Source organism: Babylonia areolata, chromosome 6 (assembly GCF_041734735.1).
Source record: "Babylonia areolata isolate BAREFJ2019XMU chromosome 6, ASM4173473v1, whole genome shotgun sequence".
In the NCBI taxonomy this organism is placed as follows: Eukaryota; Metazoa; Mollusca; class Gastropoda; order Neogastropoda; family Buccinidae; genus Babylonia; species Babylonia areolata.
This window is the reverse complement of record NC_134881.1, coordinates 51314622-51339634: the sequence shown is the minus strand read 5'-3', so window position 1 is coordinate 51339634 and position 25013 is coordinate 51314622. Positions and strand designations below refer to the sequence as shown.

Sequence of the window (25013 nt, the reverse complement as noted above, 5' to 3'; positions counted from 1 at the left end):
AACACCTTTCAAGGCTTTGTAGAGAAAACAGGTGGATGGACCAGCGAGGCAGAAAACCAAAATTGACGAGACGAAAGAAAGAGAAGGAAAAAAAAAAAAATAAAAATAAAGAGAGCTTAATAAGAGAGAGGAAAAAATAATGTCCAGCACAGAATTTTCAAGAAGGTGGGAATACTATTTATACTGAGTCCCCAGGCATTCCCAGTGTAGAACGTGTGTGTGTGTGTGTGTGTGTGTGTGTGTGTGTGTGTGTGTGTGTGTGTGTGTGTGTGTGTGTGTGTGTGTGTTCCCTATTGTCAAACAAAAGCCTTATCTCGAAAACTAAAACTGACCACAAACGGTATATACTTTCGGACTGATTTTATGTAACCCAGTCATCATTTAAGACTGCTTTCACAAGCATATGTGTTCAGTCTTCCAGAAAACTGCATCGTTGACATTACTGCCCGTGGACCTTGGAATTAAGGTGAACAGCCAGACTAATGTGAGGTTTTGTTCGTTAGGCTCTTGCTTGCTCATTTACTTACTAACTTGGTACTGTTTTTTTACACCGTGATGTATTCCGTAAGTTTAACTCTTGCCATACGAACGGCGAAAGAGACGACGTTAACAGCGTTTCATCCCAATTACCATCATCAAAATATTGCAAGCGGAAGGCTCTTATACTAAAGAGGTGAATGTTGACAAAGAATACCACAGTTCTGACGACGGAAGCTAAAGGTTGGGTCATTCAGACACCCACTGGACATCCGAGGGGTCTGTGTAGAGGAGAAGAGAGGACTGGCCGTACTGAGTGAGTTAATATATCAGTAAATAAAATAAAAAAAGATAAAAAAGTAAACTCGAAAAAATGCCCACAGCCGTGTTACATAGATAAATAGATAAATAGATGCAACAAACAAAACAGTTTCAGTTTCTCATTGCGTTCGGACAAATCCATATACGCTACACCGCATCTGCTAGGCAGAAGCCTAACCAACAGCATAACCCAACGCGCTTAGTCAGGCCTCAGTTGAGTGCATGCATATATATATTTATGCACCCGTCAGAGTGGATTTTTTCCCCCAGAGGACAACACTCTCGTTGCCATGGGTTCTTTTTCAGTGCCAAGCCAAGTGCGTGCTGCACACGGGACCTCGGGTTATCGTCTCATCCAAGATGCTCAGTTCCACTTTCCAGTCAAACGTGAGAGAAATGGGGACGAAGAGCGGGATTCGAACCCACACCCTCAGTCATGGACTGTCTGTACTGGCAGATGAGCGTCTTAACCATTCTGCCACCTTCCTCCATAACTGATGATGATGATGATGATGATTTTTTTTCTTCTGCGTTCACTCGTATGCACACGAGTGGGCTTTTACGTATATGACCGTTTTTACCCCGCCATGTAGGCAGCCATACTCCGTTTTCAGGGGTGTGCATGCTGGGTATGTCCTTGTTTCTATAACCGACCGAACGCCGAGATGGATTACAGGATCTTTAACGTGCGTATTTGATCTTCTGCTTGCATATACACACGAAGGGGGTTCAGGCACTAGCAGGTCTGCACATATGTTGACCTGGGAGATCGTAAAAATCTCCACCCTTCACCCACCAGGCGCCGTCACCGTGATTCGAACCCGGGACCCTCAGATTGACAGTCCAACGCTTTAACCACTCGGCTATTGCGCCCGTCGATGATGATGATGATAACAACTATGATGAAACTGAACCAGAGAGAGAGAGAGAGAGAGAAATACAAACAGGGCTTACCATCCTTGGGTAATCACCCCGCTGTGATGTACTGATGCAGAAAGCTAGGCGTGCTGTCAATTGACGATTATACCAGCCTCGGAACCTCGCTGATGACGATGACGATGACGATGACGATGAAGAAGCTGTGGCAGTCACTGATGGTGCTCTTGTCATTGTTGAGCGTATCGTCGGCCTTCCTGGTCTTCAAGTTGGGCCAGTGTCCTACACCCCCTGTCAAAACAGATTTCGACGTCACAAGGGTACGTATATATGATACTTGTGACTCTGTGTGTGTGTGTGTGTGTGTGTGTGTGTGTGTGTGTGTGTGTGTGTGTCTGTGTGTTTGTGTGTGTGTGTGTGTGTGTCTGTGTGTGTGACAGACAGACAGACTGACTGACTGACTGATAGACAGAGAGAGAAAACACTGAAAATGTATTCATGTCATTACTTGTAAAGCTCTAGTGACATAGTAGGTACAAATCAGAACAAAAATGGTGCCAAAACAGATAAAATGGAATAGAAAGGAAAAAACATAATTGAAGCAAAAAACAAAAAACAAAAAACAAAAAAAAAATCTACTAAGGGATAAGCTGTGCATTGGTACTTCGTCGTAAGCTTTAAAAAGTCCATGTAGAAGGGGGGTATTGTGTCTTCCACCCCCCCGCCCCACTCCCAATAGTTCGTCTCCAAAGTTTGGACAGTACACAGGAACAAAGTTCATATAATCCATATAACAGTTATCTGAGCATGTGTCATCGACACACATATCAATACGAACACGTAACAAAGTACATATAAAACATATAATGATTATTTAAGCCTGTAACATTGAAAGACATCATATCAATATGAACACATCACAAAAATACATTGTCGAAATACATAGGTCTTTTCTGCCTCCTGCAACACACACACACACACACACACACACACACACAGAATTATAATAACCGGATATATATATATATATATATATATATATATATATATATATATCATATATATATTTTATGTATGTATATATGTATGTGTACATATAATGCATCTGTGTGTGTGTGTGTGTGTGTGTGTGTGTGTGTGTGTGTGTGTGTGTATTTAGAATAAGTCCAATACATTTATCATAATTATTTCATGCACAAAAAACTTGATAGCGACCCAGCAAGTGACAAATATAATTACAATCAGTAGCATTTCTTCATAATCGTCCGAAACAATGAGTTTACTTTCAATAATTATCCCACTTACAGTACTGATTCCGCGCAATCTCTTATGAATGAAACACTCAACACAAATAGAGACATAAACCCTTCATTATTATTAGTGTTATGTTCTCTGTTTGGTTTGACATCATTGGAATCGCGACACGGAAGAAAACATGATTAACCTATGTGTAATGATATATATATATATATATATATATATATATATATATATATATATATATATATATATAAGGTAGTTCTAGTTTTGATCGATTGACATTGAGAGAGGGAAGATGGGCGAGCGAGTGAGCGAGGGACAGAGACAGAGACAGACAGACAGACAGACCGACCGACAGGCAGGCAGAGACAGAAAGAGACGGAGACAAGAGACAGAGAGATGACACTTGAATTTACTATTGTCATGACTAAAAAAGGTCTGAGAGAGAGAGAGAGAGAGAGAGAGAGAGAGAGAGAGAGAGAGAGAGAGAGAGAGAGAGAATCACTGCTCTCATAATTATCTGTTCTCTCTGTGTTTCCAGTACACAGGTAAATGGTGGGAGTTCAAACGTTTTCCAGCTCCGTTCGAATTCGCCAACACGTGTGGTTTCGCCAACTACACCCTGATTGATAGCAGTAAGATCAAGGTCGTTAACTCCGGCATACAAAAGATCAACCTGTGAGTACTGCAGTGGTTGCCCTTGAGGCATGGTTTGTGTGTGTGTGTGTGTGTGTGTGTGTGTGTGTGTGTGTGTGTGTGTGTGTGTGTGTGTGTTCTCTCTCTCTCTGTGTCTCTCTCTGTCTCTGTCTCTTTGTGATAAGGCATATTTGAACCCTGATTAAAAAAGAGTACAAGCGATGATTTTGCTCTCTTTTCTACTTCTGTTTAGATACGTTTTATTTGACCGTGACCACAAACACAATTTATTTTGTTGGTTGCTGTTTAAAGACGCTGTATTTTTTATCCTGACAACAGACACAGTAATAAAATTATATTTGTTGGTCGCCCATTGTTTTGCTGTTTAATTAAAGACGTTTTATTTGACCGTGACAACAGACACACAATATTTCTGTCTGCTGCCCATTGTATTGTTGGTTTGTGAATTTCCTTTCTTCCCCCTCCCTTTCTCCCCCCCCCCCCCGCCCCCCCCAGCCTGTTCTACACATACCGCAGACCTGTGGTGGCTACGGGAGAAGCGGTCATTGTGGACCCTGCAAATCCCGGAGCTCTGAAGGTGTCTTTTGGGAATATGCCAGACACCGGTGCGTACCAGCTTTCTTTCTCATGTCATACGGGGATCGATATTTACAGTTGTTCAGCCTTTATATGACCCTATATGTCTACTTTACTACAAACAAACAAACAAAGAAACAAGCAAAAAAACAAAAACGAAACAAAACAAAACAAAAAAGAGAGACATACATTGATAAAGGAACTGGTATTCAATTGAGGAAAAACAACATTAGACTGGTAACACCAACTTTTGATTGATACATGATTGTGAATCGACACGGGTTTGGCTGTGCATGGCATTGTATATCTTTGGAATGTCCTTCGCATGTCTACCCTTGAAGCAAATTCTTGGAATCTGAAAGACTTGTGTCCTTATCTTTGAGTTTTGCTCTCCGTCATAAATGATAAAAAAATAAAAACAAAAATCCTGAAGATAAAAAAAAAGAAAAGGTTCAACGAAAGGATATATTCTTTTCCTTTGTCCACTTTGAGAGCAAGCGAGCGAGCAAAAGAGAGAGAAAGGAAGAGAGAGAGGGGTGTTGAAAAATATAAATCACATATTACGTTAGATAAATAATCGTATGATAACATTGTATTACAGATGGAAAAGCCAATTATCTCGTGGTGGATACGGACTATGACAACTATGCAGTTGTCTTCTCTTGTACTGACTTGGGCATTGGAAACATTCGTGAGTATTAGTGAACTCATGTACATGCGTCTGTCTGTGTGCACGCACTTGTGAATGTATTTATGAGCATGAGCGCAAGCGCGTACGCGTGCGCGCGTGCGTGTATGTGCGCGTGTGTGTATGTGTATGGGTAAGTGTGTGCCTCACAGAGAGAGAGAGAGAGAGAGAGAGAGAGAGAGAGAGAGAGAGAGGAAGAGAGATTTTCCTAATTTCAACCGAAATTTGGTGTTGACAGAAAGTATTTCCAGAGAAAATTAATTTGTTAAATTTTACCAGGGTCACACACACACACACACACACACACACACACACACACACACACACACACACATGCATACAGAAACATGCATATAACCGAAACACAGAGTCATTGCAGAGACACACTTGAGCCGATAACGACGATGGCAACGACAACGACGACGATGATGATAACAACCATGATGATGATGATGATGATGACAATGATGAGATGATGAGAATGGTGACGACGACGAGTACAACGACGACGACGACGATGATAATATTAATAAAGATGATGGTGATGATAATGACGATGGCGGTGAAGACGATGATGATGATGTATCTGTCCCGCAGAGTTTGCCTGGATCCTGACCAGAGCTCAGGGTGTGGCGCCCACCAGGCTGGCGGACATCAACAGGACCCTGCAAGACTCTGGCGTGGACCTGTCACACTTCATCACCGTCGATCACACAGACTGCTGAAATCACAGGCAGACGACCAGGGCCCAACTGGAATGAACCTCACACCAGAACGGACCTCCCGCCCTCAGCAGACAACGATGACTCACCCCCACCCCCACCCCCCCTCGGAACGCAAGAACAGTCAGGACGTCATCCCCCTTCAGACAGTCAGGACTTCACCCTTATTCAGACAGCCAGGACGTCACCCCTATTCAGACAGTCAGGACGTCACCCCTATTCAGACAGTCAGGACGTCACCCCTACTCAGACAGCCAGGACTTCATCCCTATTCAGACAGTCAGGACTTCACCCCTATTCAGACAGTCAGGACGTCACCCCTATTCAGACAGCCAGGACGTCACCCCTATTCAGACAGCCAGGACTTCACTCCTCTACAGGCAACCATGACGTCATCCCTCTGCAGACAGTCAGGACTTCACCCTCGGAACGCCAGAAGAACAGCAAAGACTTGAACCTTCTACAAACAGCAGAGCCCCCCCCCCCCCCCCCCCCACACACACACACACACACCCTCTCCTCCTCAGAACGTCAGGAGAACAGCCAGGACCATCCCCCCTCCCCCTCCCAAGAGGTCCAGCCAGGACTTCACCCCTTGGAGCTTCACTGCCCTGTCACACTCTGAGAACCACTGCCCCCCCCCCCCCCCCCCTGCGCCCCCCTCCCACCCCCCACCCCCACCCCCTGAGCCCCTCTGAAGGCCCACAGACCTCCCACCCGGACACACTCCCAGGTATTAACCCCCACCCCCCCCCCCCCTTGAACAACGCAACTTGCACCGCACACAGACCTAGCCCTGAGCAATGTCAAACTCCATTCTGCTGGGAGAATGCACGAACAGCGTCACCCAATTAATCGTATGACATAGGCAGGTCGCAGTCATGCAGCAATGACACCAGTTGTCTCGAATTTCGTCATTTTTCACAGTGTGGCGCATACTGGTACAGTTTGAGGTGTATCTTTGCGTAAATAGCCATGTGATCATAATATTGATATATTACATATGTGTGTGTCTTATAAGAAGGGTTTTGTGTGTGACTGTAAATGTCCGTGAATCTTATTTGAACTTTGGAATATGAGAGAAAAGTCTCTGTGTCGATCTCGATCCCAACATCTCTCTCTCTCTCTCTCTCTCTCTCTCTCTCTGTGTGTCTCTGTATATACAGTGTAAGAGTTTTACAGTGTGGAATGTGTGACATTTATTCGTACATTTTGAGACGCACTTACTTACGTATATGTATAAACGTCCATGACACATTAAAATAAACTTTTGAAAAATCTGACGAGAGAAAATGTTCTCCCTGTCTGTCTGTCTGTCTGTCTGTCTGTCTCTCGTGTGTGTGTACGTGTGTGCGCCTGTGTGTGTGAGTATCACGCGCACGCAAGCACGCCATGCGGCCTGTATGTAGTTGCATCCCCACAAGTATACAATAGGTGAAGAATGTTCACAAGGTTTAGGTATTGTACCCGTATTGAGGGTACGTACGGGGTGGATAAAGGGTACACGGCCAGGTCACAAACCTGTGGAGGGGTGGGGACGGGTACAGAAATAGAAAGGAAATAAAGAGAAGTGAGAAGTAAGATCGACAGAAAGGGTGGGTACGGGTGGGGAATGTGGGTGGGTCGGAGGAGAGTGGGTGGAAGAAGGGGAACGGCCGTGAGAGACTCGGGTTGAAGGTGAGGTATTGAGGTTAAATGGTCAAGCCCACACTGAACATTCTTCTTTTCGTCTACCTTTCTCTCTCTCTCTCTCTCTCTCTCTCTCTCTCTCTCTCTCTTTCTCAGTGGGAATGTTGGCTGGCGTTGAACGTGCACCCATACACACACAAGCGCGCGCGCGTGCGCGCGAACACACACACACACACACACACACACACACACACACACACACGTGATCGCCCCCTATACCTCTTCCCCCACACGACCTCCACCTCACACATACTTCAGCTGTCCACTTGACCATCACACTCAAGCGGTTCTCCCACCGTCAACAGCCAAGGCAGTCACCTGACCTCTCTTCTCTCTGGCGTCGGGCCTGGCACGGGTGACTGAGCAAACACGCAGAGGAAGGAGGGGGTGAGAGGTGGGGGCGGGGTGAAGAGAGGTGAAAAAGTAGGAGTGGAGGTGGGGGTGTTCCCAATGTCAGTCCCGTGTTCAGTTCACGTGTTGCACGGTTCGCAAGGCCAGTGCAGTTATTCACAGTCAGGTATATTCCGTTTGTATTAAGTTTTGGCTTAAAATTCTGACGGAGGTGCGTGTGTGTGTGTGTGTGTGTGTGTGTGTGTGTGTGTGTGTGTGTCTATGTCTGTGTCTGTGTGTGTGTCTGTGTGTCTGTGCATGTATGTGTGAAGTTTCATTGTACAGTGACATCCATCATCCTGTGACAGACCTGAGTGTCACCCCAGGACATGACCGTGTATGGGAAATCGCTAGTATCAAAAGTTGCAAAAGATCTGCATGATGATTTTCACTATGAAAACAAAACTATATTTATTCATGACAAAAATGAAAAAGCACCACTAAATGACTGTGTTGTAAAATGAGCATTTCTTTGTTTCAAGTTTATTGACATCCTTGACATCGTAACGCTAAAATAGCCGCACAGTTACACAAGAATAACTGACTTATATACTTGTGCGACCATGCGAAGATTCACTGTCAAAAATAATGTTTGAGACTTGTGCACATTCACACTACACAAAGACACAAAATGTTATAATTAGCAGCACAAATGCGGGGGTAATACTGGTAGCAAAACGCGCATCATTGTTAATTTCTTTGACATTATCGAATAAATTATATCAATCGAGGGGGAAAAAAAGCAACACTAATTATTTTGACTGACAGTTTGATTAAAGTATTGACTTATGTATCATTTCATAAAAGGTATACTCTACTCTGGAAGAGATTTTCATTTTCATCATGTAGACATTATAATAGCAATGATATCAATAATAATGGTATTTATATAGCACTGAATCTTCTGCAGAGACAAATCAAAGCGCTTTCGCACCAGTCATTCACACGCATGCATAACTCAAAAATTGGAGAAACTAAAAACAAGGAAGAGGCAGGGAAGGGAGGCTATTTTGGGAAGAGGTGGGTTTTAAGGCCAGACTTGAAAGGGCTGAGTGTGGAGACTTGACGAAGCGAAAGAGAAAGTTCATTCCAATTGCAAGGTCCAGAGACATAGAAAGAACGGCGGCCAACAGTCGAGTTATGACACAAAATGAATAATCAGCCATAAAAATAGTAATATGAGGCATCATCTGTGAGATTTGGCAGGCTTACTTCTTGTCTGCAGACCTAGATATACCGCCTGGGAGATTCACATTAGGCCTCGGCCAGTCTTATATGCTGCGTACTACCTTCTGAAAAGATTATGATGCAACTACATCATATAATTATCAAGCCAACTACTTTTGATTGATCTATACTTGTAACCATCAGCGAGTGCCATTGTAGCTGCATTCGCGTCACACACACACACACACACACACACACACACTTTCACAGTTTTTGATTAAGAGCAATTGTATGTTTTCTGGTCTTCACATTAATAACAAACCGATCAGCCAACAAAAACATCGGTCCTCACTCCCTTAAAAAACAAAAAATACTGAACGAACGGCATATACGACTAGCTTGGCGTTTACGTAAAGTGAAAAAAAAAGGAAAAAAATATAATGAAAAGAAGTTGAGCGACCAGAGTACATCCACACTCACACACACGCACACACACACAACACATACAGTGCGCAACAAGTGTGTTGGTCCGTGGTTTCCGTTGTCTTCCTGGGCTGCCATTTTTCTTCGTTCACCTTGTTAAGGTAACATGTGCTTCTGTTTATTGGCCGGGTTAATAAGGAGTCGTTTAGAAAATGTGAAAGGAGTAGTTTTGTTGTTGTTGTTGATAGTGTTGGGTATTTTTTCCTCTGCACCACTCAAATCCACCTCCCACTGAGTGTGCACTTTTGAGAACATGATCGTCAGTCATAATTGTCGTCTTCTACTTTGAACATTGACCAGCCTCACGTGCACATAGCATGTTAGGTAGGGATTGTAACAGGAGGAAGGGAGCAAGAGTTGGACTGTCTTTGCCTCCTGAACAACATCAACAAAACAACAGCAAAACAGCAACCCCCTGCTAAAGAATCCTTTTCGAAACAGATTTCGGGAGAGCCAGAGATGGAGAATGTGCGTGTGGGAAGAGGGAGGAGAGGGGGGGTGTACTGGAGGTGAGTTAAGTGTGCAAATATTCTTCAGCCTACTGCCCCGGCGGATGTCGCAATGTTCACTGGAAATTAAAAAGTCGGTCGTCTGCTTTAAGTGCCTCAGCAAACAAGGACTACTTTCATGAACGGGAATGGTAAACAAAGTAGGAATTTACACTGGGTCCTCTCACTGTTGATGGAGCCTTTATTTGCCTCCCTTATCTTCCAGTGGTGAAGATCCTTTAGTTAAGATTTGTTTTTCTTCTAGATCCATATTCTGTATTGTATTGTAATATTTTTTTGGTGTCACAATAGATAGCTCTTGTGTGTGAAATGTCGGCTGCTTTCCTCGGGGACAGCGCTTCGCCACAGTGCAGCGCCACCCTGCTTTCTTTTCCGTTTCTCTGTCTGCAGGCGTGTTTACGATCAAAGAGTTTGGTTGTTTTTTTCCGTGGCCAGGGACAACTCTTTTGGTGCTGTGGGTTCTTTTTCAGAGCGCCATGCGCATGTTGCACATGGACCTCGCTTTATCGTCTGATCCGAATGACTATTGCGGTCAGGCCAGCAGTCATGGTCTTGTGGAGAGAGGAGTGGAGTACAACTTGTGGGTCGGACATGGGACTGGAACTATGTACACTGGCTTCCTAGTCGGCCACGCTACCGCCAGGCCACTGCCACAGATCTGGATTGTTACACCACTCAAATCTGAATCCATTGGTTCCTGGTCTCCAGACAACACTTCCATCAAGTTTTCGGCACACCGTTCAGAATGTAGTTCATTTGTTGCACAGTCTCACGGACGAACTGGAGTGAAAATATGAAAGTTCACTGATCTTGTTTCCAAGTCCTCGCTAGTTATCAGCTTTCACGGAAAGCTCTGCAGAACATTTGTGATGAATTGCTTTGGTTCTCTGTGATATGACAGTATACAGACAGATACATAGATAGACAGATAGATGCATGTATATGCATATATACCCACAATGCGCTTGCCTGCAATGAACCAGTTTTTTTTTTTTAGATGTCCAGTCTCTCCCCCCCGTTCCCCCAACCCCCTCTCTGTCTATATTTTTGTCTTGCACACACACACACACACACACACACACACACTCATATATATATATATATATATATATATATATATATACATATGTGGAGGGGTGGGGTGTGGGGGGTATTGGGGTTGGGAGAAGCTGGAAAAGGAGGATGAAGTGTGGGGGAGGAGGGGGGGGAGCGGGAGGTAGGGGGGGGGGGAGGGTGAGAAACGGGTTGAAGAGTAGGGGAGGAGGGAGAGGTGCTGAAGGGTGGTTGATGTGAAAATGTTGAAATTGGTGGGTGTCGCAATGTTCATTGGAAGTTTAAAAGTAGGTCGCTGGAGTAAGTGCTTCTGTACTCAGCACATAGCAAACATGAACCTCCAATGGAAAACCGAACGACAGGAAGATGGAATTTACCTTACCCTATGTGTTTATCTTCGAAAGAAAAGGAAAAGAAAGAAAGAAAGAAATTAGGTCGAAATTTTCGTAACACGAAAATAGAGACTTGCAAAGGGCATTTAAAAAGCAACATCATAACAAGCATTTTCGCCTTTCATACAACGCTTCTGGCCAGATCCACATTTCTCCCCCTAAGCCCTCCACTCACCTCTCTCTCTCTCACACACACACACTTTTCCTCCCTCTCTCTCCCCCATCCCCTCTCTCTTCCCCCTCTCTCACCGTTTGCTTTCCCTCTCTTTCTCTCACACACAGACACACACTCTTTCTCTCTCTCTGTCTCTCTCTCTCTCTCACACTTCAGAAAAAGAAAACGACAGTACATTACTACCTAATCTGATAAATTCAGTTAGCAACCAGTAAGAATTTGGAAGCATCTTCTTGAAATGTCAACGAAAAAATGCCAAACAACCAATGATTTCACTGTTAATGAATGGTATGATCAAGTTTAGAGAATACAAAAAATATAAATATAACAGTAAATACAGTTTGCATATAATTTGGCTGTTATATTTATAATTTGGCTGTTATATTTATATTTTTTGTATTCTCTAAACTTGGCACTTTGATCTGATATTCTGACACAACAACAAGAGCAGTCATTATTATCATTTTTTGTTCAAACAGGAACTTCTTTTGCTGAGCATGGAAGTTTTATTTATTTTGCAAACGTTTTGGTACAGATAGTAAAGAAGTTAAATTAATCTGTAATTAATGCTAGGGGACTTAATTTGCTTTAAACTGATCTTTCTCATCTTAAACATTACATTTTGAAATTATACTCAATACATAAAAAGCTTGTGTGTTTTACTCTCAGTGTACAGGGCTTTCACTATGTTCATTCGCCCAAGTAGTCTTTTTCGGAAAATACTAAAATCAATACAACGAGTGGACTTGACAGATCTATTGGCTGAGCCCTGAAAGTCATGGGCAAAAATCAATTGTGTACACATATGTGATGGGGTGGTAAGGTGGTGTTAGAGAAGGTGAAGACAGGTATAAGGTGTTTGCAGAAGAGAGCTGCAGCCAGGCAAAGTAGACTCGGGAAGGCAGTGCGCTGGTTTTCTTCTTTTATTCTCTCATTCTTCCAGGCCAGGAGAGTTCTCTGTTTGTCTGGCACTCGCTCACTCCTTATATTCTGTTCCGCCGAACCGCAAAGCCAGCGCCGCGAAGCGACTCACGAAACCGGCCCTCCGCGAGTCTTGAGGGGCCAAGCTTGTGTTTGTTTGACCAAATTTAGCGGCTTCTGACTTTCGGCTCGGGAAACTAACATAGACATATTATATATCACACAAAACTGCAAGAGACGAGCATTTTCTTAAGCTAAACCATTTTCTACAAAAATAATGTAGTTAAAAACTGTAAACAAAAAGAGTCACTGAATGAACGAGCTTTTAACGAGTTCATTTATCATTTTTGTACATTACAACAATTAATACGTCGCGATATGTAATATAACTGCAACAATTAAATAACTGAACATCCTGAATTTCCAACTATATAAAAATCATCTATAGAATCTGCTTCTAGAGTAAAGATTTTTTATGTATGTGCTTTTGGCACTTGTGATCGACAATGAAATACTTCGTTTAAACCAACTACAACACAATCATACATGCACGATACTAATCAGATTGATAACAGAAATGCAAACATCTGCAAGACACGCTATAAAAATGTCTAGGTATTGTAAAAACATTTTGCTCAAATCGGCACTGACGAATTCCAATGGCTTGAAGAAGAGATAGTTTTGTGGGGCCGAAATGCTGTCAGACATTTCGTACCATCGCATGCCTATAACTTAGGTGTACACGGAAAGCAGTACACGAGAAGAAAGCTTAATCATTTACATTTTAATGCACATTCTAAATTCCACGGCAGCTATATCGATTTATAGAAAACGGAGGTATTTTGTATGTTACAACTGAGTGGATTTCGAAGATAGCGCCAAAACTCATTCACATAAATATTAGTTTAAAAAAGTTATAGGCTTTCTGGCCAAATGATATCATTACATTTGAGAAGTATGATCGTTCTGAGGTCCCATAACATAAAACTATAATCTCATCTATAAGGAAGTGTTTATAATTTAACAAATTGATGAAAATCATCATACGGTTCCCTGTAAAGGGAGATAACTTGTGACCGATTTACAACTTCCTTCGTAACCTTCGGCGAGTCACAAACGTTGTCTGCTAAGCTGGCCCAACGAAGATTGTAGCCAACCCGGCTACACATATTTATACACATTCATAGCGCGTGCCCATATTCTTCGCGAACGCGAACGACGCCATTTTGTTTCAAGTTGTTGACCTGTCCGTTCAGTCCAAAATTCAATGGACAATACACGTTAACATGTGATGGAAAGTTGGAGAAGGAGACTGTTAAATATTTATCCAGAGAAAGATTTGTGAGCACCTCATCACTTATTGGATTATGCCCCAAACTGCCATAAAAATATCCACAGAATCAGTCGGAATTCACAGTTGAAAATTGTAAACCATGCGAGTTATACCCTTGAATTGATCACGATGAAACGAAAAAATTTCCAGTCTTGACTTTTCTCAAAATGAAGTCGTTTTCACTTCCGACGTTTAGAAGTACTTGTACTTGGCTGTACATGTTAATAGTTTAACAAAATACTAAATTTTCATATCAACTTTAAAACTATAAAACTAGAATGAACATAAAAGAGAAATCGAATCGACGGTGTCGTACTACATTCCCGGCGGGTGTAACTAAACTTGTACATCTATCTAGATCTAGAGAAAACGGCTAAATGTTGCAGTGTGATTGCGGCGGTAGCCACGTCTCCTTTACCGCGGACTTAAAAAGAATTTCTTTTTTTTTTTAATTGCCCTTAAAGATTTTGTGAATGCCCAAGATACACCAGAATAATATGATTTAAACAGCGTTCTCACTGCGAATATCGCAATTGATTTATCGCCCTATAAAAAAGTATGTTCAAATATTAAATTTTAGAACGTCAGTTAAGGCGCCATGATAGTGTAATGGGTAAGATAGTTTCTTCTCACCCGAACACGCGGGGTTCGAATCTGGTTAGGACTTTTGTTGTTTTTTTTTTTTTGTTTTTTTTTAACCCGAAGCTTTATAATAACAAATACAGAACACATTTTAACGATAGGTTTTTTTTTTAAAAGTGTAACACAAGTGAGTCTTGAAGGCCTTGCCTCTCTTGTTTATTTTTTTGTGCCCATCCCAGAGGTGCAATATTGTTTTAAACAAGATGACTGAAAGAACTGAATTTTTTCCTATTTTTATGCCTAATTTGGTGTCAAGTGACAAAGTATTTGCAGAGAAAATGTCAATGTTAAAGTTTACCACGGACACACACACACACACACACACACACACACACACACACAACCGAACACCGAGTTAAAACATAGACTCACTTTGTTTACACAAGTGAGTCAAAAACAGAAAGTCTTTTGATTTGATGGAATCATTGGAGATTTACCGAAATATGATGATGATATTGTAGTTACTTTCTTAAGTTCTTTAATGTGCTTTTTTTTCTTTTCAAAGGAATATTTCCAGAAAGCTGGACAGAAACAATTATTATTCCATTGTTTAAAAAGGGAGATGTTTATTACCTAGGTAATTACAGGAGAATATCTTTGTGTGTTAGTAGCAAACTGTACAGTTCAATTATTAATTGTCGACTTCAAGAGTTGGTTCAGCAAAACAACATTCCTTGGAACATCAGGCTGGGTTAAGAAAAGTCTATTCTACTATTGACCAAATGTTCACACTTTTAGCAATAATATCTGGCTGCTGCATTGTAGAGATTATGTGTGCGCGCGCGAGCGCGCGCTTGTATGTGTGTATGTGTGTTCATGCGTGCGTGCCCTTTCCTGTGTTCGCGCGTGTGCTGTGACTCTCCATCACTTTTCTTATCATTTATTTTGGCTGTTCCCCATCACCATGTGTGCAGGCGTAGCGAAGTGTTTGAGAGGGAAGGATGAAGTGGTTGTGGCTGTCCGTGGTGGTGCTGTCGCTGGCTCCGGCCATGGGTTTTCTGGTCATCGAGCTGGGCAAGAAGTGTCCCAAACCGCCCGTCAAAAACGACTTCGATGTGACTCAGGTGACCGCTGTACTTCTTCCACCCTTCTTCTCTTCTCTTTCGTCGTCTTCCAATTCTTCTTCTCCTATTTCTACTCCGCCTCCTCCTCCTTCTCTCCCCCCCCTCCCCCGCACCCCCTATCCGTCTTCTCTTTGTTCTTGTTATTCCCGTTTGCCTTCTCCCTCCTGTGTTGACAGTACATGGGCAAGTTGACGTTTTGTCTGTGTGTTATGTGTTGACAGTACGTGGGCAAGTTGACGTTAGGTCTGTGTGTTACGTGTTGACAGTACGTGGGCAAGTTGACGTTAGGTCTGTGTGTTATGTGTTGACATTACATGGGCAAGTTGACGTTAGGTCTGTGTGTTATATGTTGACAGTACGTGGGCAAGTTGACGTTAGGTCTGTGTGTTATGTGTTGACAGTACGTGGGCAAGTTGACGTTTTGTCTGTGTGTTATGTGTTGACAGTACATGGGCAAGTTGACGTTTTGTCTGTGTGTTATGTGTTGACAGTACATGGGCAAGTTGACGTTTTGTCTGTGTGTTATGTGTTGACAGTACGTGGGCAAGTTGACGTTAGGTCTGTGTGTTACGTGTTGACATTACATGGGCAAGTTGACGTTAGGTCTGTGTGTTACGTGTTGACAGTACGTGGGCAAGTTGACGTTAGGTCTGTGTGTTATGTGTTGACAGTACGTGGGCAAGTTGACGTTAGGTCTGTGTGTTATGTGTTGACAGTACATGGGCAAGTTGACGTTAGGTCTGTGTGTTATGTGTTGACAGTACATGGGCAAGTTGACGTTAGGTCTGTGTGTTATGTGTTGACAGTACATGGGCAAGTTGACGTTAGGTCTGTGTGTTACGTGTTGACAGTACATGGGCAAGTTGACGTTGGGTCTGTGTTACGTGTTGACATTACATGGGCAAGTTGACGTTAGGTCTGTGTGTTATGTGTTGACAGTACATGGGCAAGTTGACGTTAGGTCTGTGTGTTATGTGTTGACAGTACATGGGCAAGTTGACGTTAGGTCTGTGTGTTATGTGTTGACAGTACATGGGCAAGTGGTGGGAGTACCAACGCTTCCCGGCGCCATTTGAGTTCGCAAGCACATGCGGCTCCGCCAACTACACCCTCCTGTCCGACACCAGGGTCAAGGTCGTCAACGCTGGCATCCAGAAGATCGAGATGTGAGTTGGTCAAGCGGCCACTGCAGTGTGTGTGTGTGTGTGTGTGTGTGTGTGTGTGTGTGTGTGACAAGAGTGTTCTATGACTAGTAAGAGCCTAAAATTTAGTCAGTTAGCCGATAAGATTGAGAATGTGTTAGACTTGACACCAAATTAGAGCTCAACAATAACATTGTACTCTACGCTCCGCAAATAACAGTTCTCACATCCAAACCCCCACCCCCTCCCACTCCCCCTCCACCGCATCCGCCGCCTTTTGAGCTCAGTCTTCTCTGTCTGTTGGGATGGTCGGGACGTCTTTTAGTTATGAACAGTACCCTGTTACTGTTTTCTGGAAACTTGAAATGGGAATGTCACCTTTTAGTTATGAACAGTACCCTGTTACTGTTTTCTGGAAACTTGAAACGGGAATGTCACCTTTTAGTTATGAACAGTACCCTGTTACTGTTTTCTGGAAACTTGAAACGGGAATGTCACCTTTTAGTTATGAACAGTACCCTGTTACTGTTTTCTGGAAACTTGAAATGGGAATGTCACCTTTTAGTTATGAACAGTACCCTGTTACTGTTTTCTGGAAACTTGAAACGGGAATGTCACCTTTTAGTTATGAACAGTACCCTGTTACTGTTTTCTGGAAACTTGAAACGGGAATGTCACCTTTTAGTTATGAACAGTACCCTGTTACTGTTTTCTGGAAACTTGAAATGGGAATGTCACCTTTTAGTTATGAACAGTACCCTGTTACTGTTTTCTGGAAACTTGAAATGGGAATGTCACCTTTTAGTTATGAACAGTACCCTGTTACTGTTTTCTGGAAACTTGAAATGGGAATGTCGTCTGTTCCATCACTCTTCTCATTTTGGTTTTTCTAATAATCCCCCCTTTTTGGGGAGGTGAGGGGAGGTGAGTGGGGCCGGGGGGGTAGGGGGGGGTGTGGAAGTGTCTCATCTCCATCCTGCCTTTATGGATCATTCATATTTATTGTTTTTGTTTTTTCTTTTTTTTTCTCTAACAGTTATGATATTCATGTAAGGTTTCCGTACCCTGATGAGCATGCTGTGTACCCGGTGGTGAATGGTGGGGAACGGATGTCATCTACCCACCCTGTGGTCTGATTTGCCACTATGGTCGTTTAAAAAATATACTTCCTGCTTAACAGATCTTCAGATTATTCAGTTAAAGAGATCTTTATCTGGAGGTGACGAAGAGAACAAGCTCTGGTCCCTTTAGCACTGCACGATTTCTCTAGCTTCACAGGGTTCAGTGGTGTGCTTGATTGAAGTCTCTATTTCTTTCCTGTGTAGACGTTCAAGACGTCTACATCGATTGATCATGGTTTTTTGTTTTTTTTTTAATTGGAGGATTTTGCCTGGTCAGCCCATGAATGGCTTCTGTGGTTAGGTGAGGCTGTGAGCAAGAATGAGTCAACTTCTTCTTCTTCCGCGTTCCCCGTGATCATGGTCTCAGACTTGCAGTCCTATGCTGGAAATGAAGGTGGTGGTCTTGATGAGGTCTTCTTTGGTGCCCCAGAGCTTTTCTGCCAGTGTGGCTCCATAGGGCCACTGCTGCGTCCGTGCATCTTGATACAGGGGGCAGGACTGCAGGATGTGCTCCGGGGTTTGTGGGCCAGTCTTACACGGGCAGTCAGGAGTGTGTGACATCTTCATTCAGTGCATGTGGTCTCGCAGGCGGCAGTGCCCTGTGCGTAGTCGGAATATGATTGTCTGCTGGAATCGCTGCAGGTGAGGCATCTGGTCATCAGGTGGATGGCTATGTTGTTGCTGGAATGTGTTTTTGAATTTTCGTTTGACAGAATGAGTGAACGAACAGTGACTGGAGCAATAGCCGAGTGGTCAAAGCACTGGACTTTTAAATCTGAGGGTCCCGGTTCGAATCTCGGTAACGGCGCCTGATGGGTAAAGGGTGGAGGATTTTCTTATCTCCTACGTCAACATAATTATGTGCAAATCTGCTTGTGCCTGAACCCCTATCGCGTGTATACGCAGGCATAAGATCAAATACGCACGTTAAAGATCCTGAAATCCATGTCGGCGTTCGGTGGGTTATGGAAACAAGAACATACCCAGCATGCACACACCCGAAAACGGCAGGGTAAAAACGGTCATAAACGTAAAAGCCCACTTGTATACACACGAGTAAACGTGGGAATTGCACCCCACTTCTTCTTCCGCGAGCGAAGAAGAATGAACATAGGCTGGTCACAAAGTGCTGTCATTTTCAAGGCTGTGTCCACCTGAACGCCAGCTTTACTATTGTGCTAGTCATTCTTCTCTTCTGGCATTTGTTTGAATTCCTCCTCCACCCCCAACCCCCCACCCCCGCCTCCCTCAGCATCATCATCATCATCGTCTTTACCGTAACTACCATCACCATCGTTGTCGTCGTCATCATTATGATCGGGCGGTTAAACCATGTCTCCAGTATTTCCTAGTAAGCTGCCAAAATAACAAGCTGTTCGATTCAAAATTTTTAGAGACAGACAAACAGACAGATAGAAAATACACACACACACACACACACACACACACACACACACACACACAGATAGAGAGAGAGAGAGACGGACGGACAGACAGAGAGACAGTGACAAGCAGGCTACGATGACAATTTTGAAAAAACAAACAGACAGAGACAGATAGACAGAGGGAAAAAGAGACACAGACGAAGAGACAGACAGGGCCAGATACAGAGAGACAGTGATGGTGATTATAACAACAGTCGATGAACGTTTTCAGTTTTGGCATTGTGTTGAGGCGCAAACCGATATTAGCCATCGGCGAGGCTGTTGTGCTGGACCCGAAGAGGCCTGGTGAACTCAAAGTGACTTTTCCCCAGTCACCGGCTTCTCTGAATGGTAAGTACGGTATTTACCATTGGTACATCCCCAGTCACCCGCTTTTCCTAATGGTAAGTATGGTATTTACCAGTTGCACACCCCCAGTCAACCGCAATACTGAAAGGTAAGTACGGCATTTACCATTTGCACAAATGTCTTTTCCCCAGTCGACCGCAGTGTTGGATGGTAAGTGTGGTTTAATTTACCATTTGCACAAACGAAAACGAAACGACACAAGACTCGAGCAGCACGCGGTAAGCGGTGATTTTTTAAGGTACCCCCCCCCCCCCCCCCAAATAAAAAAAACCCAAACAAAATAAAACAAAAAAACAACAACAAACAAAACAAACAAACAAACAAAAAAAAAACAAAAAAAACAAAAAAAAAAAAACGTTATGGAAAACGGTAAGATATTCGTGACAAATCATCCAGGACTGTTGAACTTCCAGTCAACACTCTTTAAACGCTAGCCAGAATGAAACGAAATACGTCTGTGCTTTTGTCTATTGCTACTTCGCTAGACTTACTATACACAAAGACATGTTAAGTATCGTCTTATTTATCTGCAATGGACAATTCTGCATCGCCACATTGATTTGTTAAACAGGTGGAGTTGAAATTTGACATGTTAACCATTTTGTGATCTGGACAAGTTTTGAAGCACAACTTAAACAATCTTTTTTATATTGGAGGAATTACACCAGTCGACAGTATCTTTGTTTCTTTACCAAGCTATGATAAACCATCTGGGCTGGGCACTATAGGGGGTGGGGATAGAAGGAGACTTTCCACCTTTCATGCCGATAGAGGCCCGACACGTGTTCCCTGCTCTTGAGAGTCGTGATTTGCCGCCTTATTTGCGCACGTAAAATGACCTATAGCAACAAGACTTGCCCCTTAGGGAGCCTTTTGCACGGAAATCCATTCACATAATGCTGCAAATGTACACGTAGATGAGATGACAGATGGGTGACTACTGGCCTGACGACGTGCTTTCCTCCATCAAGAACAGAGAACTCTTGTTGTGACGAAAATGTGACGTCGAATGAGTTCTGTCAGATGTGCTGGAAGCGTGTCAGATCTGAACTGTAAATCGCGCTGGGACTATATCCATTTATTTATGCTGGAAGGATGTCGAACTAAACAGTAGTGGTGGAAGTACGTCGGATTACAATTGTGTAATTGTACAGTAGTGGTGGAAGTACACCGGATTACACTTGTGTAATTGTAAAGTAGTGGTGGAAGTATGTCAGATTACAGTTGTGTAATTGCAAAGTAGTGGTGGAAATATGTCGGATTACACTTGTGTAATTGTAAAGAAGTGGTGGAAGTATGTCGGATTACAGTTGTGTAACTGTAAAGTAGCGATGGAAATACGTAGGATTACAATTGTTTAATTGCAGAGTAGTGGTGGAAGTACGTCGGATTACATTTGTGTAATTGTAAATTTGCGGTGGAAATATGTCGGATTACAATTGTTTAATTGCCAAGTAGTGGTGGAAGTACGTCGGATTACAATTGTTTAATTGCAGAGTAGTGGTGGAAGTACGTCGGATTACATTTGTGTAATTGTAAAGTTGCGGTGGAAATATGTCGGATTACAATTGTTTAATTGCCAAGTAGTGGTGGAAGTACATCGGATTATAATTATTAAATTGCAAAGGAGTAGTGGTGGAAGTACGTCGGATTACTATTACTTAATTGCAAAAGACGTAGACCATTTATGTCAGAGTGACACGAATAACAAATCTAGTGAACCGGCCATATCTTGTGATGGGTGTGCAGATCAAATATTAGTAGAAGTAGTTGTAGTAGTAGCAGTGATACTATTACCACTACTACTACTACTAAGAAGCAGAAGATTGATGATGATGATGATGATTGTTACTGTTTTGCAGATGACAGTCCCAACTATTTCGTGGTGGACACGGATTATGAAAACTTCGCAGTGGTTTTCTCTTGCACCGATTTCTTCATTGGAAATTTTCGTAAGTAAACCGAACTTATCGTCGATGATCTCAAGTAATCGTCTCCTTTGCCATCTAAACCGTCTGTTTGATTTGTTTAGTAGTTTATTTATTTGCTAGTTTATTAAATCCTATCCTGATGTGATGTATATTAACTGAGTTACTTGGCCACCCTGTCTGTCTGTCTATGTCTCTCTTTTTATTGAACGTGTGTATGTAGTGTAGTCCAGCAATTCTGTTGTATGTTTATGTCTGAAGTGATGGCGCTTACACTTAATAAGCTACAAGTGCGCTTGTGTGTGAACGACCATAAACAACGGGTGCCATGCACATTGTACATGCCTCAACCCTTGATTTAACAGCGACCCCCCACCCCCTACCCCCAAAAAGGAAAATAATAGAAATAAAAAGGCATTATGAAGAGTTCTCTTTCAAGAAGCACACAAATCCACTCATGCAGAACCGTGAAAAGTCAGTGGAGCACGCACACAAAATGTAAACATGGGTGTATACCAGAACAGGTTCTACACTTTGTACCCCATCAGTGCAGCTGCACTGCAGCAGTTTCTCTGGACCAGTCATTCCTACAACAGCGGAGTGCACCGTTGAAGCCATGCCATACTTCACACACAAAACACAAACAGCGTCGTGTAAAACACGCTCAATTCCCACAGTGAGCAAAGTTGTGGCTAAAAGCTAAAAGCACCAAGTGAAAATACAACTGACTGAGGAAGAGAAACTGGACGTCTCCACTGCAGCTCGAAACTGTCCGTTCTAGGTTCAAGGGAAGCAACCGTGTGTCACAGGTAAATGAGCACTCGGGGCAGCCAGTGGAGTACACTGAAATGGAGGCAGGGGGGGTGGGGTGGGATGGGTGGAATCAGAACAGGATTGTCGGATTGGAACGTTAACTTGTGGTGAGCCATGTCAGATAAAGGCAGGAGATTTGTGTTAGGAGTATGTCGAATTACAACTGTTAGGTGTGCTGGAATTTCATCGAAGTAGAACATGTTTAGTGCTGGACGTGAATCGAATTTGGAATGCTGTGCTGTAAGCATATCGGTTTGCAGCTGCGATGGAGGTATGTGGAATTAAATGTGCTAGATTATGTTGGAAGTACATCGAATTTGAAGTTTTGTTAATGTGTTGAAAGTATGTCAAAGTTTGTGACTTGTGTTGGAAGTATGTCAAATTAGAGGTCACTTCTACCTGCAATGTAGTATTGTCTTGGTGCATCTAGATTTTGTTTCCTCTCTTCTGAGTCCTCGTGTGTTGTGTGGTAGAGCTCGTTGTAGTATTTACCTAGTAGCAGTAGTACTTAATTAGCACCTACCTTCGGTTAGAGACCAAGGTATAAGCGCTATACATACCTAACACAGAGACGGCAACAATAGCCGAATGGTTACAGCATTGAACTTAAAATCTGAATGCCCCGGGTTCGAATCTCGGTAACGGCGCCTGGTGTGTAAAGGGTGGAGATTTTCCCCCATCTCCCAGGTCAACATACGTGCAGACTTGCTAGTGCCTGAACCCCCTTCGTGTGTACACACACGCAGATCATATTCACACGTTAAGGATCCTGTAATCCACGTCAGCGTTCGGTGGTTTATGGAACAAGAACATAAACAGCATGCAGCCCCCACCCCCCACCCCCCCGCCCCCGGAACGAAGTATGGCTGCCTTTTTAGCGGGGTAAATAAACAAAACGGTCATACACGTAAAATGTTACATGTCTGTCTGGTTGTATATGTGTGCCTGCCTGAAAAATAATTGAATGACACAGGAAACGAATGATGTATCCCCGATGGCAGCCGTCAGTCGGCTCAACCCAGGCACGCAGCCTGTTGTGCAAATGACCCCGAAATTTAAAGCGCTTAGAGCTTGGTCTCCGACCGAGGATAGGCGCTATACAAGTATCCATGTCATCATCATCATTTGGGTAGAGCCGACCGGTAGCAGGCTTGAGGAGCTCACTGAAAGGCCTCTTCAAGCCCAGTGATCGTTACCCCATCCAGATATTTACTGTGTGTTTGTGTGTCGTGCAGAGTTTGCCTGGATCCTGACCAGAGGTCAAGGCGTGAGGCCTGCCAACTTGGAATCCATCTACAAGACCCTGCGAGAGGCCGGGATCAACACCAAGAACTTCATCACCGTCCGGCACACCGACTGTCGTCTCTGATGTGACGTCAGTGTGGCTGACACCAACCGTTTCCCATGTGACGTCATAGCTTGTTTGACGTCATGAATGGTGTCGAGCAGTGTCCCCCCCCACCCCCCCAACGTCGTCTGCATTTTTCGTGAGAACAGTTCGTGTACGGATTTTGATTTTCGGAACCAATGACGATGGGCATGCTGATAGTGGGACGTCTGTTGCTGTGTCAATGTAACCGGACAGGCAGGCAGACAGACACGTACACGCACACAGAAACGCGGGCGCTCGCACTCACTCACACACATCCGCCTACACACGCACGTATGGACGTGCAAGCACCGATGCAAATACATACACAGGTAGTTCCCCTCACTCACCTCCCCTTACACTCACACACTCATAAACGCGCACACACACTCACAAAAGTCTGTGCGTGCACGCGTGGACACACACAGCGACAAGACTCCCCTATCCTTTTCCCATTTGGGAAGTTATTAGTATCTTTTCCCTCTTTTGCTTCAAATTTATGCAAATCATCAGAATTCCACTTTCACTCCATAAAATTTTATTGTTCGTTGCTTGCTTAGACGTTAAACTTTTGTTGTTTTTTTTGCTAACTGCTTCTGTAAATATTTAGATGTGATCTAATGTTATTCATCGACAACAGTTATTACTGCCCAACAGGTCGAACGAAGGGGATCACGTTAGAGTGGCCAACGGTTCCTTATGGTACTGACAAATCACTGAGCTAGATTCATTCAGTACAAAGAGCTATATAGACATTTTTTGGCAACCAAGGATTGCACACATTTCCACATATATATTGTATCACAAAAAGATGTGTCCTATATTTCTCAAAGTTGTGATATTTTTTGTCATTTTCACTTGATCAAATTTCTTTCACTCATTGTTGAGTTCTTTTTTTCATCCTTTAATTTCTTTCTTTTTTTTGTTGCATTTTTTTTCTGTTGTTCATTTTTGTTCTCTCTGTCTGTTCCTTGTTTCTTGGTAAAAGCACAAAGGAAAGACTCAATTTGCTTCGTATTTCACTATTTGTCAGATGCAGATAGATGTACAATTGTTCTTTAGATGCGATGTTAGAAAAAGGGCATTGATTTTCTTCTGTTTATCTCTCATGTGTGTATGCACATGTGCATATGTGTCGTGTGTGTGTGTAACTTGTGTGAGTTACTGTGTGCGCATGTGCATGCAATCTCTCAAGACTGCTTTTGCTTTGTTCTTCAGTTGCAATAAAGGAAACCAGCAGCAGAATAATTGTGACTTGTTGGATATTGTATTTGAAAGTGCCTTTTGTCCATCAATACATTTATTATAAAATCTTCAGTCTGTCACACAGACTTAACACACATATATGCATGCGGTAGCCCTTAACACGTCTTGAAGAAATTAATAACTTTACAATTTTATTTGATGCCCAAGACAGAAGTTGTGTGTGTGTGTGTGTGTGTGTGTGTGGAT

The 25013-nt window shown here is 43.1% G+C and overlaps 2 protein-coding genes across 2 annotated transcripts; both read left to right on the top strand.

Moving 5' to 3' along the window:
• Positions 1 to 1850: 1850 nt before the first annotated feature.
• LOC143283553 (apolipoprotein D-like) lies at positions 1851 to 5580 on the top strand. Its single transcript, XM_076589799.1, has 4 exons — positions 1851 to 1994; positions 3476 to 3612; positions 4108 to 4196; positions 5453 to 5580. The coding sequence occupies exons 1-4, from the start codon at positions 1851 to 1853 to the stop codon at positions 5578 to 5580; spliced, it is 498 nt and encodes a 165-aa protein (XP_076445914.1).
• A 3693-nt stretch (positions 5581 to 9273) lies between these two features.
• Positions 9274 to 24809, top strand: LOC143283435 (apolipoprotein D-like). The gene is made up of 6 exons (XM_076589672.1): positions 9274 to 9407; positions 15246 to 15395; positions 16425 to 16561; positions 19315 to 19433; positions 21314 to 21403; positions 23428 to 24809. Exons 2-6 carry the CDS (start codon positions 15273 to 15275, stop codon positions 23559 to 23561), a joined length of 603 nt encoding a protein of 200 aa, XP_076445787.1. The 5' UTR covers positions 9274 to 9407; positions 15246 to 15272; the 3' UTR covers positions 23562 to 24809.
• The last annotated feature ends 204 nt before the right edge of the window (positions 24810 to 25013 follow it).

Excerpts from the sequence above, each read along its gene's own strand:
- LOC143283435 (XM_076589672.1), top strand. The coding sequence starts at position 15,273 with ATGAAGTGGTTGTGGCTGTCCGTGGTGGTGCTGTCGCTGGCTCCGGCC. Across the intron at positions 15,396-16,424 it reads ACGACTTCGATGTGACTCAG|TACATGGGCAAGTGGTGGGA; the intron begins GTGACCGCTGTA and ends ATGTGTTGACAG. Across the intron at positions 16,562-19,314 it reads GGCATCCAGAAGATCGAGAT|TTTTGGCATTGTGTTGAGGC; the intron begins GTGAGTTGGTCA and ends GAACGTTTTCAG.
- LOC143283553 (XM_076589799.1), top strand. The coding sequence starts at position 1,851 with ATGACGATGACGATGACGATGAAGAAGCTGTGGCAGTCACTGATGGTG. Across the intron at positions 1,995-3,475 it reads CAGATTTCGACGTCACAAGG|TACACAGGTAAATGGTGGGA; the intron begins GTACGTATATAT and ends CTGTGTTTCCAG. Across the intron at positions 3,613-4,107 it reads GGCATACAAAAGATCAACCT|ACCTGTGGTGGCTACGGGAG; the intron begins GTGAGTACTGCA and ends CACATACCGCAG.